Source organism: Dufourea novaeangliae, unplaced genomic scaffold, assembly GCF_001272555.1.
Source record: "Dufourea novaeangliae isolate 0120121106 unplaced genomic scaffold, ASM127255v1 scaffold162, whole genome shotgun sequence".
NCBI classification, from domain to species: Eukaryota; Metazoa; Arthropoda; class Insecta; order Hymenoptera; family Halictidae; genus Dufourea; species Dufourea novaeangliae.
In genome coordinates this window covers 1,237,026-1,252,738 of record NW_015374046.1, presented here as the reverse complement: position 1 = coordinate 1,252,738, position 15,713 = coordinate 1,237,026, and the positions used below count along the sequence as shown (strand labels likewise).

At 33.4% G+C, this 15,713-nt stretch overlaps 2 protein-coding genes across 7 annotated transcripts; one reads left to right on the top strand and one right to left on the bottom strand.

Annotated features, from left to right (window-relative positions):
• Positions 1 to 77: 77 nt before the first annotated feature.
• On the bottom strand, positions 78 to 1,705 carry LOC107189750 (PCI domain-containing protein 2). Its single transcript, XM_015578363.1, has 5 exons — positions 1,557 to 1,705; positions 1,450 to 1,491; positions 1,255 to 1,376; positions 688 to 1,169; positions 78 to 592 (listed from the first exon to the last, which is right to left on the bottom strand). Exons 1-5 carry the CDS (start codon positions 1,575 to 1,577, stop codon positions 78 to 80), a joined length of 1,182 nt encoding a protein of 393 aa, XP_015433849.1. The 5' UTR covers positions 1,578 to 1,705.
• Positions 1,706 to 3,687: 1,982 nt separating this feature from the next.
• On the top strand, positions 3,688 to 13,526 carry LOC107189795 (protein lingerer). 6 transcript variants are annotated; one of them, XM_015578451.1, is made up of 15 exons: positions 3,688 to 3,731; positions 5,486 to 5,684; positions 5,775 to 6,138; positions 6,766 to 7,029; positions 7,111 to 7,304; positions 7,382 to 7,621; positions 7,712 to 8,029; positions 8,103 to 8,540; positions 9,531 to 9,755; positions 10,140 to 10,347; positions 10,432 to 10,631; positions 11,663 to 11,872; positions 12,018 to 12,143; positions 12,239 to 12,514; positions 12,942 to 13,524. In XM_015578451.1, the coding sequence occupies exons 2-15, from the start codon at positions 5,553 to 5,555 to the stop codon at positions 13,188 to 13,190; spliced, it is 3,444 nt and encodes a 1,147-aa protein (XP_015433937.1). In that variant the 5' UTR covers positions 3,688 to 3,731; positions 5,486 to 5,552; the 3' UTR covers positions 13,191 to 13,524. The 6 variants fall into 6 exon arrangements, with proteins under 6 accessions (XP_015433937.1, XP_015433941.1, XP_015433940.1 ...); XM_015578455.1 differs by lacking the exon at positions 3,688 to 3,731 and adding an exon at positions 3,743 to 3,863 and having other exon boundaries at positions 11,702 to 11,872; positions 12,942 to 13,526; XM_015578454.1 differs by lacking the exon at positions 3,688 to 3,731 and adding an exon at positions 3,743 to 3,863 and having other exon boundaries at positions 7,138 to 7,304.
• Positions 13,527 to 15,713: the final 2,187 nt, after the last annotated feature.

Here is a 15,713-nt window from a genome sequence, read left to right as displayed (position 1 = left end):
ATGGTTTTTAAAAAATACAATTTTCTTCAACTTTCAATTATTTATTTAAAAAGATACAGATAATGCAGTAATAATAATTATGGTATCATTGACAACTTGGGAAAAGGATTTTGTTTGGATATAACTAACTTTTTATGTTGATGAGATATGTAACCTTTAATTTTTCCTTCATATATTAAATTTGCTACAATGCACTCTGTCTCGTCCATATCCACATCATCAATTCCATGCATCTCTAGAGCTGAAAGTAGATTTTGTATGGGAATCTGATGTATATTTAGTACCAAATATACTTTCTTAAATAAATTCCTGTAAGCTATTATTTTTAGTTTTTCCACAATTAAGTATATGCCAGCTCCTATAAAAAAAGTCTCATGTTTCTCCATTACTTTTTCAAGATTGTGTAAATCTCCTTTCTTAACAGCTTCCATTAATTCCCAAAATTCCATTAAATTATACTTCTCTAATAAACTATGCTTTGGCATATAACCTAATAGCATCTTTACTGGGACAAGATATGTCAAAATTAATCGTTTATTTTTAAAAGATTTTTTGTGGCAACGCTCAAATGCATATGTCAAATATTCATCAGCTGAAAGAAAAATTAAAATGATTATTAAATGGCTTAATACTGTAAATACAATGTATTAAGCTTATTCAAACAGATTTCTAATCAGTACTAGTTACCTGCTTTATAATCACTATCAAACATTGCTTTACGTCCTACAAAGAACTTATAAGTAATTTGTTGAGCTAAGGCAAACTGTGCCTTGTATGGAGATGACTCTATTGCTCTTATTAAAGGTTTACACAAATGTAGCTTATTGATTCTAAAGTAAATCTTCAATAATTGATTAACTAATGCCAGCATTCCCCATCTTTTTGTGTCATCTTCTGAACTACGATTATCACAAGCACATACTCTAAAGCAGCCCATCAAACAATCTGCACACTTTTCTAATATTTCTCCAGGTTTAGAGTTTTTGTTACTTTTTCTATTTTCAGCGCAGACTGCTAATAATCTTAATTCTAGACACATCATATTCATAACAGGTAACATCCAGTTCTCTTCTTTTTGCATTTGAAGTATCTTTGTCAAAGACTGTACTGCAGAGCTTTGATAATTATACATAGTTAATGGGTCATCCTTGTTCATTATTGCTATAATTCTAAAAACATGAAACATTATAAAATGTAACTAAATAATATTTGTATGAGTTATAACAATAAGCACAAAAAAAGCCATTTAGTTACTTTAAATGGTAAAGTACTAGGGTATCAAGAGGAGCAGACAAATGTTCCATTGCCTTTGTCATTGCAACTTCAGATCCAATTTGAGCAATGGACACATGACTGTGTCTCAAAGATAATAAATCCTTTAAAAGAAGAACTTGTTTAACCTTCACAATGTGTATATATTATTTGTCACTTCAATATGAATATATTTACCGCTAAAGAATATCCGTCCTGATTCAACCACATACGTCTGACCTACAATAAATATAACCTCAAATTCAGTACCTTTTTCTATGCTGTTAAATTTTATAATAAATTACCTGTATTATATACGATTCCATGATGATATCGATTGACAAAATTATTAATTACTTAATTCAAATGTTTATTTTTATGAAATTGTTTGATAATGGACATTAATTGACATTTTCCAAGATTGCTTCAATCTGTAATAATCATACCAAATTCAAATCTCACATAGGGGGTCAATTTAAATGGTTCAAAATCCCTCCAGCGCCAAAATGTGTTTTATCCGCCGACTACATAGCACTACATAGAAGTATACGTTATGTGTCGAAAAATGTGACATTATCGCCATTGGTGACAAGGGCCAGTAGCTTACGGCTGACCATACTATTCTAATAGGAGTTGTGTATCTATTTTAATAAAAAATTTCACATTTTTCAAAAATATTATTTCTTGAGAAATATATACGTTGAATCTTTCTAATACATGTATTGATTGTGTAGCGTGTAGTTTTATTATAACATAACTTTACATTATTTTTACTTGTATTTTTCTTTTTTCATTTTATTTGTAAATTATGCTTAATAGAAGGAGAATGTTTTCTGAGTTGTCAAATCGACAACAAAAACGACGTATTTTACAATATAAAAGTTCAGAATTCGTAATATTTTGTATAAAAAATGCAATCAAAAAGATATTGATAATACAACTATTAACACTGACTTAATTCATGAAATAAATTTTGATTATAATAAATCAAAACAGACGGATGAAAATTTTCAAATGGAAAGTATAAATGATTATTCTAACATATGAATTACTGATAATGAAAGTAGCCAGCAAAATGAAACATCATCACATGAAAAAGTAGATGATAACAAAGTAAATTTTGATTTTGAAAGCTTTCTGAGAAAGTAGAGTAAAGAATGTCATATTCCAAATAATGCTCTAAGTAACTTGTTAAGAGGTTTAAAAGATGCAGGCATAAAAGATTTACCATATGATGCAAGAACTTTGTTACACATACCAAGAAATAATGTAACAAGTAAACGTACCTAGAAAAAAACCTACTTTACCTTTCAAGTATTGGAGGAAAAGATTACAAACAAAGAATGCATCAAAAGGATTATGTATGTCTAAACTGGTCTAAGCTCATGACAGATGAAATTACCAAACAGTTTACATGGACATGAGTCACGAAAAATACAAGTCCACTCAACTTTCCCCACAATTATTCAAAGTAGTTTATAAATTTGTTATTTCTTTATTTCAAATAGTATTAATGATTTACAAATTAATTAATTTCATTTTGGTTTTTTATATTACAGGTGTAGTACAATGTAAATACATGTACAGAGAAGCGGAAGTACATAAAATTATTGCAGAGTGGCTCAGAAGATACACGGATAGAATCTCTGCAAAAACATTCAGACAAGAAAAGAGAAGAAAAGAATCAGAGCCAAACTGGATATAGTCATTACTTTTATTACTTTTATCATTTTATATATTTTCTTATTTATATAGTTTATAATTTTATTTTCAATAATGTTATTTAATAATTTCTTTTCCCTTAAAAAAAGTAAATAAAATTAATTTTTTTATCAATCAGTACAATTATTTTACATTTTTGAATTTACAAAAACAATTTTAAATAAATATGCTTTTAATGTACAAGGACCACTAGTAATTCTAGTAGTTTTTTAACATATTTATTTTAAATTATCTTTGCAAATTTACAATTCCCATTTCCTTTCAGAATAAGATAACAAAACGATAACCTAAGAATATCTGAATGTTGTCTTCCGCGATTCCTAAAAGACATTTTTGCAATATCTTTCCCAATCCTTCTGATGCTACTATATACATAGTTATTTTGTAATTATTCAGCAGATACGATAGAGTTATCTTTTCGATATCTGAAGCAGATAACTATTGGTATCTACAAAATATCCAAACGATCCCGAAAGGCTACCCGTTGATATCCATTCGGCTGCCAAAAAGATATCTGTTCAGACAGGATTAAGGATATTTTATATCTTTCATGGGCCACGTAAAAGACACCTTTTAGGTGCTCAGTGTTGCGTGGTGTGTGGGCACACATAACGCAAAACGTAAATAACTTGGTTTCATGGGGATTTACCCATCACTGATGGAGCCTGATAAAGCGTCGAGGTAGAGGCGGTGCTGCTGTGTCAGGGAGGGGGGCCCGCGGTCACGTGACCGAGCTGCGTTTTGAGCGCACTAACCAGGTACGAGCAAATTCGTTGTTTTTTTCGTGGTTTTTCGCGCGCCACGGCCGAAAAAGCCGAGGCGTCGTGAATTTCGCTAGTTTCTGACTCCGAACGTGTCCTCTGAATACGCAAACAACGTTTATAATAACTGTGAGTTACTTGCGAATACTTTGACTCGATCGCCTCACGGAGATCTATCGATGCTCCTCCGCGGCGATGGTTGACAAGCCTTCCTCGCAAAACCAGAAATGGCGTCTACCGTGCACATGGTCTGCAGAGAATATTCCACGTCAACGTCGTTGTACTGATTCAGGAGTAAAAAAAACCCGCACGGCTAATTTCTTTATCATCCTTTCGAAGAATTTTAACCACTCGCTCGCGGGCAACGACGCAACGAAGAAGGTGTTTTTTGTGATGCGCCCGATAATCCTCCTTCGTCATATTCTCACCGCGCACGTCAAAATTTATCTTTTTTCATTTTTGTTGTTCCATTGTCTGCCGAAAACTTTTGTGTTGCAAAAATTCCAAGAATTCTCAACGTTCTAGGTGAGCCTCATCCTTTGTATCGGGCAGCATAATCCTCTAAAATCTAGCGAAACTCGCAGATACGGCTAGGACCTAGGATCATTCCGCATATCGGCCTGACGCTTGGTTATTCGTTTTTCTCCTAGACAACCGTTTTAGGAAAAACGTGACTATTTTAAGAAGTACCTGCCAAATCGGTTGATTTTCGATTTATTGCCACTAGTCGACCCTAACCTGTTCATCTCTTCTGAATGCACAAGGATTAAATTATATTTCTCGTCTTCCTTTGGATTTCATGTCGGTTTTGTTATTATAAGTCTTCTCATATGTGCTCTCATAATCACAATTTGATATCATTAATTGATACATATTTTACGATCTTCTATAGACTTTTATGCACCAACTGTTTTTCCTATTTAGGTTATTTTCAATTCAAAACTGTATCATGATTATAACAAGTTTGTAGGAAATGTATATTCTGAAAATATTTTGAATCCTCTTTCTAAGAACATTATTAAGGTGTATAGTTTTAATGTGAATTATTATATATGACAATAATTATGGTTGTGTAATCGTTGTATATGATCATAGTATACACATTATTTTCAATCACAGTTTTTCATAAAATTTGAATTCTTTTCATGTATTTATTCATTTATGTAAATATATTCATCACACTCCTTTTAATACAAAAGATGTAATTGTACATTCTCATCTAATTTTATTTTAATTTTGTGTTGCATCATTATAAAAAAATGTTAATTTTGTGAGTTTAAATTTGCACTTCATAAAAGAGAATATTAAGTTAAAATAAATTACTTTATGATTTAGATACATTGTGCTTTTGTGTAACTATAAATTATATGAATAATTCATGAGAACCATTGCAATATATATGGAAAGTATTAACAATATTTGTCATTCAAATACTGGGACATTTTTTATTTATATTTGATCATTTTTAATTATATTGGTTTGTGTTATATTTCAATCACTGATAGTAAACATTAGTAACAATATTGCTCAATATTGAAGATAAAAAAAATGTATATGTAACTATAGTATCTAAATAAACTTTAAAATTATATAAAACATCTGTAAACTATACACAATCTCATATTATAAAACAACAATATAATTACAGGTTTCATTTTTCAGTTAATATATAATGATAAATGTTTCCAAATTCAGATTTCAAATATGCAGTTGCAATAGAAATACAAAATGAAATATTTGTTTTGTTACAGACTGTAAATAGAGAGTGTATATAGTGTGATAGGTGAGTGATATAGGTGTGTGGGATTTTAGTTGGCAATGAGTTCAAGCAACAAATCGGTGTCCTCCGGTGGGAAAGGCACCAACAAAAACAAATCTTCACAACAGCATGGGAAATCGGATCATCATCAAACTAAATCATCAGATTCAATGAAACATGAAAAAGCACAGGTCAGTGAAGCTTCCTTTTGTCATTAGGTGTTTTATGATTAGTTTTAACATTCTGTTATGAAGACTGTATTGAAAACTATGGCGTTTTAGCCAAACACTGTGCAGACATGGCATGCACAAATCATTGACACTAGAATGGGTAGTGGCGAAGATCCCAATCTGAAGGAATGTATAAAGCAGGTCATGGACATGACCAGACGCTCGGAAGATGAGGTTGTCATGGCTTTGCATGATAGTGATGGAGATTTAGATCGTGCTGTTAATGATCTTTTGGAAGGAGTGAAAACAGAATGGGAAGTGAAAAAGAAAAAGCTTCGTCAACCCGGTGGTTCTAAGCAAAATATGGACGTTTCCGGTGGTCAGGACGAAGGTGGTGATTGGGATGAAAGACGTAATCAGCGAGGGGGTGGACCTCCCCGTATGCGAGGTCGTGCTAATCATGACAATCGTGGATGTAAGTTTACAAATATGTTGCATATTTAATAATCATTGAGTTAGTTCAAAATATTTATTTTATTTGTTAAATAATGAAAATAGTGTTCTTTCCTTGAGAATTGCTTTTGTGATAGTAAGTATCGAAACAAGAATTTTAGTAATAAATTGGTACAACTAGAAAAACAATTTGTAATAATGATCTTAAACTACTGAAGAAGTGCAAATCTTATAAAAGTTTTACTACAACACTGAATTAGTAATATTAGAAGAAAAATCTGTATAATACGATATCCTGTATGGCGAAGTGGAAGAAATAAATAATTTTCATTAACTTAATATTAACACATTCTAAGCTAGCTGAATCTCGACTGGTGGAAGCCTCAGTACCAGTGGTCAGATTGTTTGTATACAAGCAATGGACATTCGAAAAAAGAATGTTCGCCATATGCACATTAACGAAGATCAAACATCCATTTAAACCGAAATTTTGTAATTTATAAATAAAACATACAATGCAATTTGTTAAATTCATTGTGGATTTTTATTATATATAAAAAATACAATAACGCGGGACCGGAGTAGAATGTGTTAATGAATAATGTATCATGTAAATGAAAGTTCTATATATGAATCAATCTTTATTTAGGGCGCGGCAGAGAAAATAAAGAGAACGAAAGAAACATGGAGGATGGTGTTCGTGATGGCAGCTATAGTGGTAACAGAAGAGGAAGAGGTGGTCCAGGAAGACCCGGTCGAGGAGGAAGAGGAGGAGGAAGAGGACTTGGTCCAAGAACATTTGCCAGTCGTAATGACCCATCTTCAACTTCGTCGCCTCACAATTTTAATCGATCGATTGATACATGGACAGGTAATGATGAACAACAACAGGCTGTTCAGGAACCAAAGATGGGTAAGTGTTCTCATCAATTTTAGTTGTTACTGTTTCTAGTTTTAAATTTTTATCATATCAATGGGTAATGTATATGAATAGATGCATGGAATAATTTGGATTCTACAGAAGACTGGGACAATGAAGAATACACAGGTTCGCTGGCAGACACGAAAGTCTTTACACCAAGTACATCTGTAGTGGAACCTACACCCTCTATAGAAGAACCAAAATCTCAAGATCTTCCATCGGTGCAGACTAATCAGAACGTAAATTTGGCATTAATACAACAAGAAGTGAGTGATTCTCATGCAATATGATATTTTATTTATAATGTATTTTGAAATATTTTACTTTCCCACCTCAATTACAGGAACTACCTAAATTATCGGAAATACCACAGATACAACAGCAGTCTTTGATTCAACAGTCTCAACAGCAACAACCTGTACTGAATTTACCGACGATGCAGCTTTCGCAGCAACCAAATGCTATGACTGGCGGAGTATTAACAGCAGCACAGACTCAGTATTTAACTCAACTTACTCAACAAACAAGTGAAAACTTAAAAGCGGCTGGACAAACAGCATTCTCGTCATCGATATCTAATCAGGTAATTGAATGATGAATTTTAATGAAATTTATTTTGTTGAATAATTTTACACGATAGAACACTATTTTAAATATTTTGTACATATATTAGCCTCAAAGACAGACGAAACAACGTCCACGAGTGCCACCACCATCAAAGATCCCATCCAGTGCTGTAGAAATGCCCGGCGATGCCGTGAATAGTGGTATCGGTTTTCTGGACGTACAATTCGGCGCCTTAGAATTCGGTAGCGATTCAGGTTCTCTTGATGGCGCTGCAAATGAAAAATTAAATTCAGCAAGTAATGCAATTACAAATGTGGATGTGACTTCTACTACCAATACTGTAAACACTGCCAATACAAATAATTCTTTGGACATCGAAACAACCCAAACTTCAACAACACCTTTCAACACTACTTCTCAAATGGTAAATAATGTTTGCTGTACTAGAAATATTTTTATACTTTTATCACACGATTAAATAATAATTTTTTTTCCAGTTATCGAATAGTGACAATTTACCAGTGTCGAGTGAACATTCAATAAATGCTCAAAGCTTTACTACTCGCGGTAGCAGTACTGGACAAACATTAGATATAACTAAACAAGATTATACATCGCAAGTCTCACCTGGAAATGCCCCATCATATGGTACGACGACAGCTTACCAATCTCAAAAGTCAACGTTTCAAACACCTAATGCAACGCCAAGCACCTACAATGCATACTCCACGAATGCTCAGTCTGCTCAGTCGTCTTTCCAAACTGCGTCAGGCACTAGTGCTAACAGTTACTCGACGACGGCGACTGTTTCACAAGCAAGTTACAATTCTTCATCATCGTTCCCTCAATCCAATACATCAACTTTCAGTCAAGCTTCGCCTTCCACACCAGCATCTGCAACATCTGGTTATAACCAACCAACAACTACCAACCAGGTAATTGCAATTCAACAAGAAGTTTTCTAGTACGATTTACAAAGATATTAAAGTTTTGGTAAATTGAAAACGCACACCATTGACCAAAAAACGTAACATGAAACACTTTGTTGTTATTAAGAAAAGGAAATTGTCGCAGAGAGACAATTTTATGTCTCATGTAACGTTATCAGAATTTAATTTTGTCGCAAACCAGATATGTTTAATCATGTCAAAGTAACATTTAAAATGAAAGAAGTTACCATTAAAGGAGATTAAAGGACACAAATATCAGTTTTCAAACTCAAGACGTTAAGTGTCGAATAAACTGTAAATAAAATGTGACATCTGTTACGTTAAATTATCGGTCCGTATACTCGAATCATAAGTACTTAACACGTTGACCGCCACGGCAGTCACCCGTGACCGGCACTTGTCTTCTCAGTTGGCCACGGTGGTCACGGATCACCGGCGTTATTAATCACGACATTTGGCAAGAAAAGTGCATATATTTTTTTTATGTGCTAAACTAATTCTAGCCATGATAAAACGTAAAAAACATGTTTTATGCATTCATTTTTAATAATTACAACTATAATCTATACCTATATCCATATCTTGGAATAATTAAAGTAAGTGGAATGACATCGTTTAAAAAATGTTGAACAACGTAAACAACCACGTAACAGTGTAAAATAAAAAATGCGCTATTCAACAATTAATAATTTTAATTACAACGTAATATTTTTATTTATAATATATCAATTATAACAGTCATGATACTCAACATTTTATCATTATATATTTATAATAATGAGAATTCTATTGTTGTCCCCACGGGCAAAACATATAAAACTCCCGTGGCAGTCAACGTGTTAGTTAAACGTTAAACATTTTCGTAAATGATATATAACATTTGGACAGATACGTGTTCGCTCAGTTCTCTCACTTTTTGAACTTCCTTAAAGAATGTTTGGTCGAAATCGAAATAATATTTTTATTTTGAAATAGGTGTATCAATCCGCAACAGGATATGTACCTACTACGACGTCACAATACCAAGCACAGTCTGTAGCGACAAATACTCTGTCAAACAGTAGTACAGGGTATCAAACAAGTGGGTATCAAGGATCGTCTTCGTTTCAGTCGACGCCACAAGCATACCAACCATCTGCTACAACGTTTACATCACCTATTACACAAACTTCTGGAACTTACCAAAGTGCAGCACAATCTGTAATTACCTAAATTTAATATTAATTACTCTTCTGATGAATTTAGATGAATTAACATTAAAATACACTTAATTCTACTTTTACACGATTTTAAAAAACTTCACTTAATTTTAATTCTAAGAAAAAATATTTCTACTTATTTGTTTAGGAAATTGCTCTGAATTAAACAAATGCTTTGTTGGTTTATTATATTATTTTGACTGGTTTTTATGATCTGAAGACAATCGTCAATTTTTTCATCTACACATCGTTTCCTTTATATATATATATATATGTGTGTGTATAAAAATATATATATATTTTTTACATGAATTTTTCGGGAACGTATCTATTGTGTGACAAAGCGTAATTGACATATGCATAAAATTACAAAATTACGTTTTAGGTGTACGCAAGTGCGTATGGCACATACGCTAGCCAACCACAAACGGCGTCTCACAATCATAAATTGAACAGTAATACGACAAAAGATTCTCAGTATGATAGTAACACGACGACATCCAACAGTTCTCTTGCGACTACAACGGCACCTACGTTGGGTCTGAGCTCCGCCTCCGTAAATAGTTCACAAACTAAAGTAACTAATTCAAACGGTGAGTAGAATGTCTACCCAAATGAGGGATATTACTTATATAATGAAATGAAAATTATAAATTTTTAATATGATTTTTAATCAGCGGTACCGAAAAGTACATCGAGTGGTGTAGTAACGGGTAGTAGTGGAAGTGGAAATATGACAGGTGGTGGTGCAGCTGGCAGCATGACACCAATGCTAGGTCATCAATATATTATGGGCCAAGGTGTACCTTACGCGTTCCAGCAACCAATGTACAGTTACGAGGAATTGCAGCTTATGCAACAAAGAATACCACACATGGTCAGTTATTACTTGATCGATCGATTTATTTCTGCGACCGATTTAAGTACAAATTATGAATATTCCTACTTGTTGATATAATTTGTACTTGATTCGACTAAACTGCTTCGTTAGAGTAATGTACACTTTAAGAAGAGTATATTCATATAAAATAATTCGACGTAAAGAAATAACATTAGTATATGCATCTCAGAAACAAAGAAGACATTTCGGGTGTACTACTCTGGAGCGTGCTATTCTATTTTATGTTATGATCACCTAGTAAGAAGAATGCTGAAGTAATCGTTTCTTTAATGCTTGGTAGCTGCTCGTTACTTCAATATTTTTTTTAAGGAATTATGAATTCCTATTCACGCCCTCATGATAGCACAAGAAGTATATACTGTATTTATCCATAGTGAAATGTATCGCATCGAACCAATGATTGGAGAGGTTTTAATTTCTGATACACTATTTCGTAGAAAAGTAAAAACGCCTGTGATCAACACGGAAAACATATTTAGAAAGTTTAATTATTTCCGAAATAGACTTTTAATAATAATGTAGTGTACCGTTTTGATCGTAGACACACTGTAGCTTATACATCTTTCGTCCTTCCTCCTTATGATTTCAGTTGCTCTATACCTGATGTCATGCATTTCAAATTGTATGAGAATACATAATGTTGTAATTTCCAAGTGGTCCAGTTGTACTTTAGTTTGCACACTTTCTTAAATAATGCGTGCTTTTTTTTTTGTACATTATTGTTACCATTATTATCATCATTATTATCGCCAGCAACAATTAGCTGTAATAAAAGAGCAGACAGGAGAGACAGACTATTTACAAGTTTATTCAAAACACATCAGTTTATACGTTCCTTTTTTTAATTGGAAAGATTAAAAATGAAAAGGCAGGTACAACTCAAGCCGCATGTTATATCTACCCTGAACCCAGTACGCGTAGAATTAGCTATTAGTTAGCCTTCTTGTATTTGGAGTACACAGTGTATGCATGTAGTTTTGTGTTTGGCCTTCCTGACTAACCTGCAGCCAACTACTGGTTACTATGACGCGGCTTTGGGCTATCAGACAACCGGCCCAGCTACCAGTCTCGGTGGAGGACGAGGAGATGCACTTTCCGGTGTACAAGGTGTCCAAGGAGTACAGAGTGTACAAGGACCCTATACCAGTATTAATGACGCCAGGTTCGCCAGAAACGACAGCAATGCGTCTCCAGTTCCGTCTACTATGTCGCAACAGGTGAGGTTTAAGCACTTGGTAGATTTGACAATCAGCTTAACAGCATTGTTGCAATACTTGGTCAATTATTTTGATACCTTCGACCTGGCCACATATCGATACGAAATTCAAATCACTTCTTGGTTTTTCTTTGAACTATTTGCAGACCGCTACACAGCATCAGCAACCGATGATGAATCCTACTCTACCTCCAACATATGCATATTTTGCATATGGCAGTGGAATAATGCCAGGTGCTTTTCCATACGGAACTCCTGCCGCCATTTATCCTGTAAGTTAATTGAATTACACGGAACGAATCGTTTCTTCTTTCAGTGACTATAGTAAAAAAATTTCCATTTCGTTTATCAAAATAATTTATCATAGCAGATAGCTGCTGCTGGTAATGCGGGTACAAATAGTGGTGCATACAGCACTAAACCAGGAAGTTACGGGTCTGGATACGGAGCTGGTGCAAGTTACGATGCACTAGCATCTGCAGGTCCTTCTGCGGAATATAAAGGTGCAGGGAGCAGTTATACCAGTACACAAACTGGTAAAACCGGAACATCTACCGGAAATACTAATACTGGTGGATCCTCTGCAACCGACATAAGTGCAACTATGTACCCAAAGAGTCACGTGGCGCTTAGTAAAGTAAATGTAAGTGTTCGTATGAACTTCGTTGTAATAGTCTATTCATTTTACTTGCAAATCAAAATTTCTCCCCCCTCCCTCTATTTTTTATTGAATTTTGTGCAAAAATAGCAATAATTTCAATTTACAGTGACAAAGTTGCGTCAATTTCATTGGTTTTTGTTTGCTGCAATTTTTACTTTCATAATTATTTGGTTATTCGTTATTAATTTCGTCTATAAAAGTTGTCGTCGATATTAAATGAAATATTTTTTGTATCACCATAAAGTCATAAATTTAGTTAATAGACAATGATCTTAAAAGTTAATCCCATGAAATGTGAAATAAAAAGAAATATATTCATGAGATATAAAATATGTATATCGAGTAAAATGAATAGATTCTGTTTGATGAATGTTTGAGAAAAAATAACAATATTCTTATGTTATTTCAGTCCTACGACAAACAAACTTTTCATTCGGCAACTCCTCCGCCATTTAGCCTTACTGGAAATCAAAACGCAGGTTTGCCTGGAGCGTACGGAACACCGCATTTGTTTATCCCAACTATGCCTCATCAATTGCACCAACCACTTCATCAAGATGGTGGTAGCAGCACAGGCCAAAGGTCCAATACAAGTTCCCAAAATAAAGCCCAGGCAAAGCCTGGATATAGTCCTAGTTATTGGACTGGAAGCAATTAAAGAATTTTGAATTGCGCAAACGAAAAGAGAGGAAGGAACACCATTTTAGACAAGATACAACTTCGCCATTGTGATACACGGTGGTGTGAAATATGGACATTAACAGAAATGACATAAAGGGACATAAGACAAGACTTTTTTTTTTGGTGAAACTAATGATCCTGGTACGACACGAGTTACTATAAAATGTATGATGAACCTTAAAAATGTGGAAGGATTAAGCAATTTTTTTATCAATTATGTTTACCAGGGTGGAATATTTCTTTTTGCATAAATCTCGTACAGCGATTAGTTAAAGAGAAACAGAGTTACACCCCTTTTTTAAATTAGTCTTATTGATTTCTTTATTCTTGTAGTACTTCGAAATATTATGTTGGATTATAAACGAATTCTGTAATACGTTATTTTACTTATAATTCCTTATAATTCATTAAGTATTAGAAAGTTTTTGGCGTGTATAATGCAGTATATACATATATTTCTGTATAAGTACAGTGTATTTTTCCTTGAAATGAATTACGAATATGAAAAGGAAAAGAACTAGGAACAGTCACATGCAGCCAGAAAAATTGCATAGTTCTTCCAAACGTGAGGCGCACTCGTGCCAAATAAACTGCATAGCGTTTGTAACGCGAAAACCCGCAGAATGCATGATCGTACATATTTGTCAAGATGAAGAAGACAAGCAGAATTATGTGGTATGTTGAAGCACTATAAGGGGAAAAAACGAAACAAGATTTGTGAGTAGCTTAACACTCGTGTGAAATACTGGAAAGATGATCTAAAAGAGTAATTGACTGTTAAATCTACTCCCGATCTCCTCCTATCTGTATACTACTGTGCAATTGCGAATATACTGCATCGACTGCAAAGGGTGATAGTTTTTTTGTATAATGTAGGCATCTCGGCTCACTAACATCTAAAGTGCTTCTTTACATGAAAACAAAGCACCCCGTTCGTGATGAAACGTAAAACTATATTATTGTAAATTACGATAATTGTATGTATTTAACCATGGAACTTCAGGTATATAAAGTTATAATCATCATAATGTTGTCACTTTTGGTATTTAAAAAAAAAAAAAAACAAGTGTATGATTGCACTAGTTTTGCATTCTTACGCGCACCCATATTATACGTGTCTTTGTTTTGGTCGCTTTTATACATTTTCTATTTTCTTTTTCTTTTTTTTTTAGTTACCAGAATTTATCGACGTTATATTTTAATAACAAAAAGGAAAGCTATTAAACCAAAAAGAAAAGATACCGTCATACCATGTTTTTAAAAAATGTCAGATTCGAAAATCGAGTACGGTACTTATTTAATTGTATTTTATGTTTACGAAAGGCGGCGTTGCAGGTTAAACAGTGCCACAATTACTAAGGAGACAAGCAGAGTTCAGTAACTTTCTTCTTGTGGTGCCTTGAATAAAATTCAGATAATAGAGTTCAAACATTGTGCTTTTTGCAGAACTTCTCATATAATAACTTTTTACGATCCTTTCATACTGTAAGTTATATTATCGGAAAACGTACATTTACCTTACTCTTATTCATACATTAACTCTTACTAATTGCTGTATATCATCGACATAATTTATCACCTAAAAGTAATAGTTGTCGCTTTAGTTTATTAATGACTTTGACAATTCTTTTCGTTTGCAATATACTGATTGCCTCTTTCAGATTTATTACCTTGAAAGAGACTCGAATGATTTCTTATTTCCGATCAACAGTGTACGGTTGAATACGATACGTCTGGGTATGGATAAACGATGCTTTTTATCAACAGATAATTTATAATTATTATCGAATAGTTATTACAGCTTTAAAAGTAACTTTTTCAAGTTTACCGTGTAAGGAAGTTCTACGAATACGGTGGAGAATTAATACACGTACTATGACATTCTACTCGATGTTTACACGATGTATAGTCCAAATAATAATCTTATATGTCTACGCCGTAAGTTCTTCGGTTTCTTTCTTTCTTTTATTTTTTTTTTACTTTTTTGCTTTTGATTCGTACTCATTTCTAGGATCTGCTTAAAGAATATAAACTGTAATATTTGTTAATACATAAATAAAAACGAATTTTAGTTGATCAAAATAACAGTACTGAGTGAGCTTAATTGTCAAAGTATCACGGTTTCGCGAGGAAGCATACACGCAGATTTCCGTTGCAATTGATGAAGATCACCAGATTACTCCCAGTATTTACATTTTGTTTTCGTTTTTTTTTGTATAAATTTGATACTACAGTGACTTTGAACAACACGTCGATGCTAGCGTAGTGATAACGAGCATTCACGATGACTAATATTTTTACTTAAATTGTCATAAATTGTCGATTCCGTCTGATAAAAGTTACATTATTTATGCTGATTAGAAAACGTACTGTACAGTTATAAAGTTAACGCCGAGGAAAACGTAATAAATTTAATCAACATGAGTCATTTTAGACACATCATTTACATTTTTGCACTGTCGATTGTTGGATTGTTGCAAATTATTTCTCCTGTGAGAAG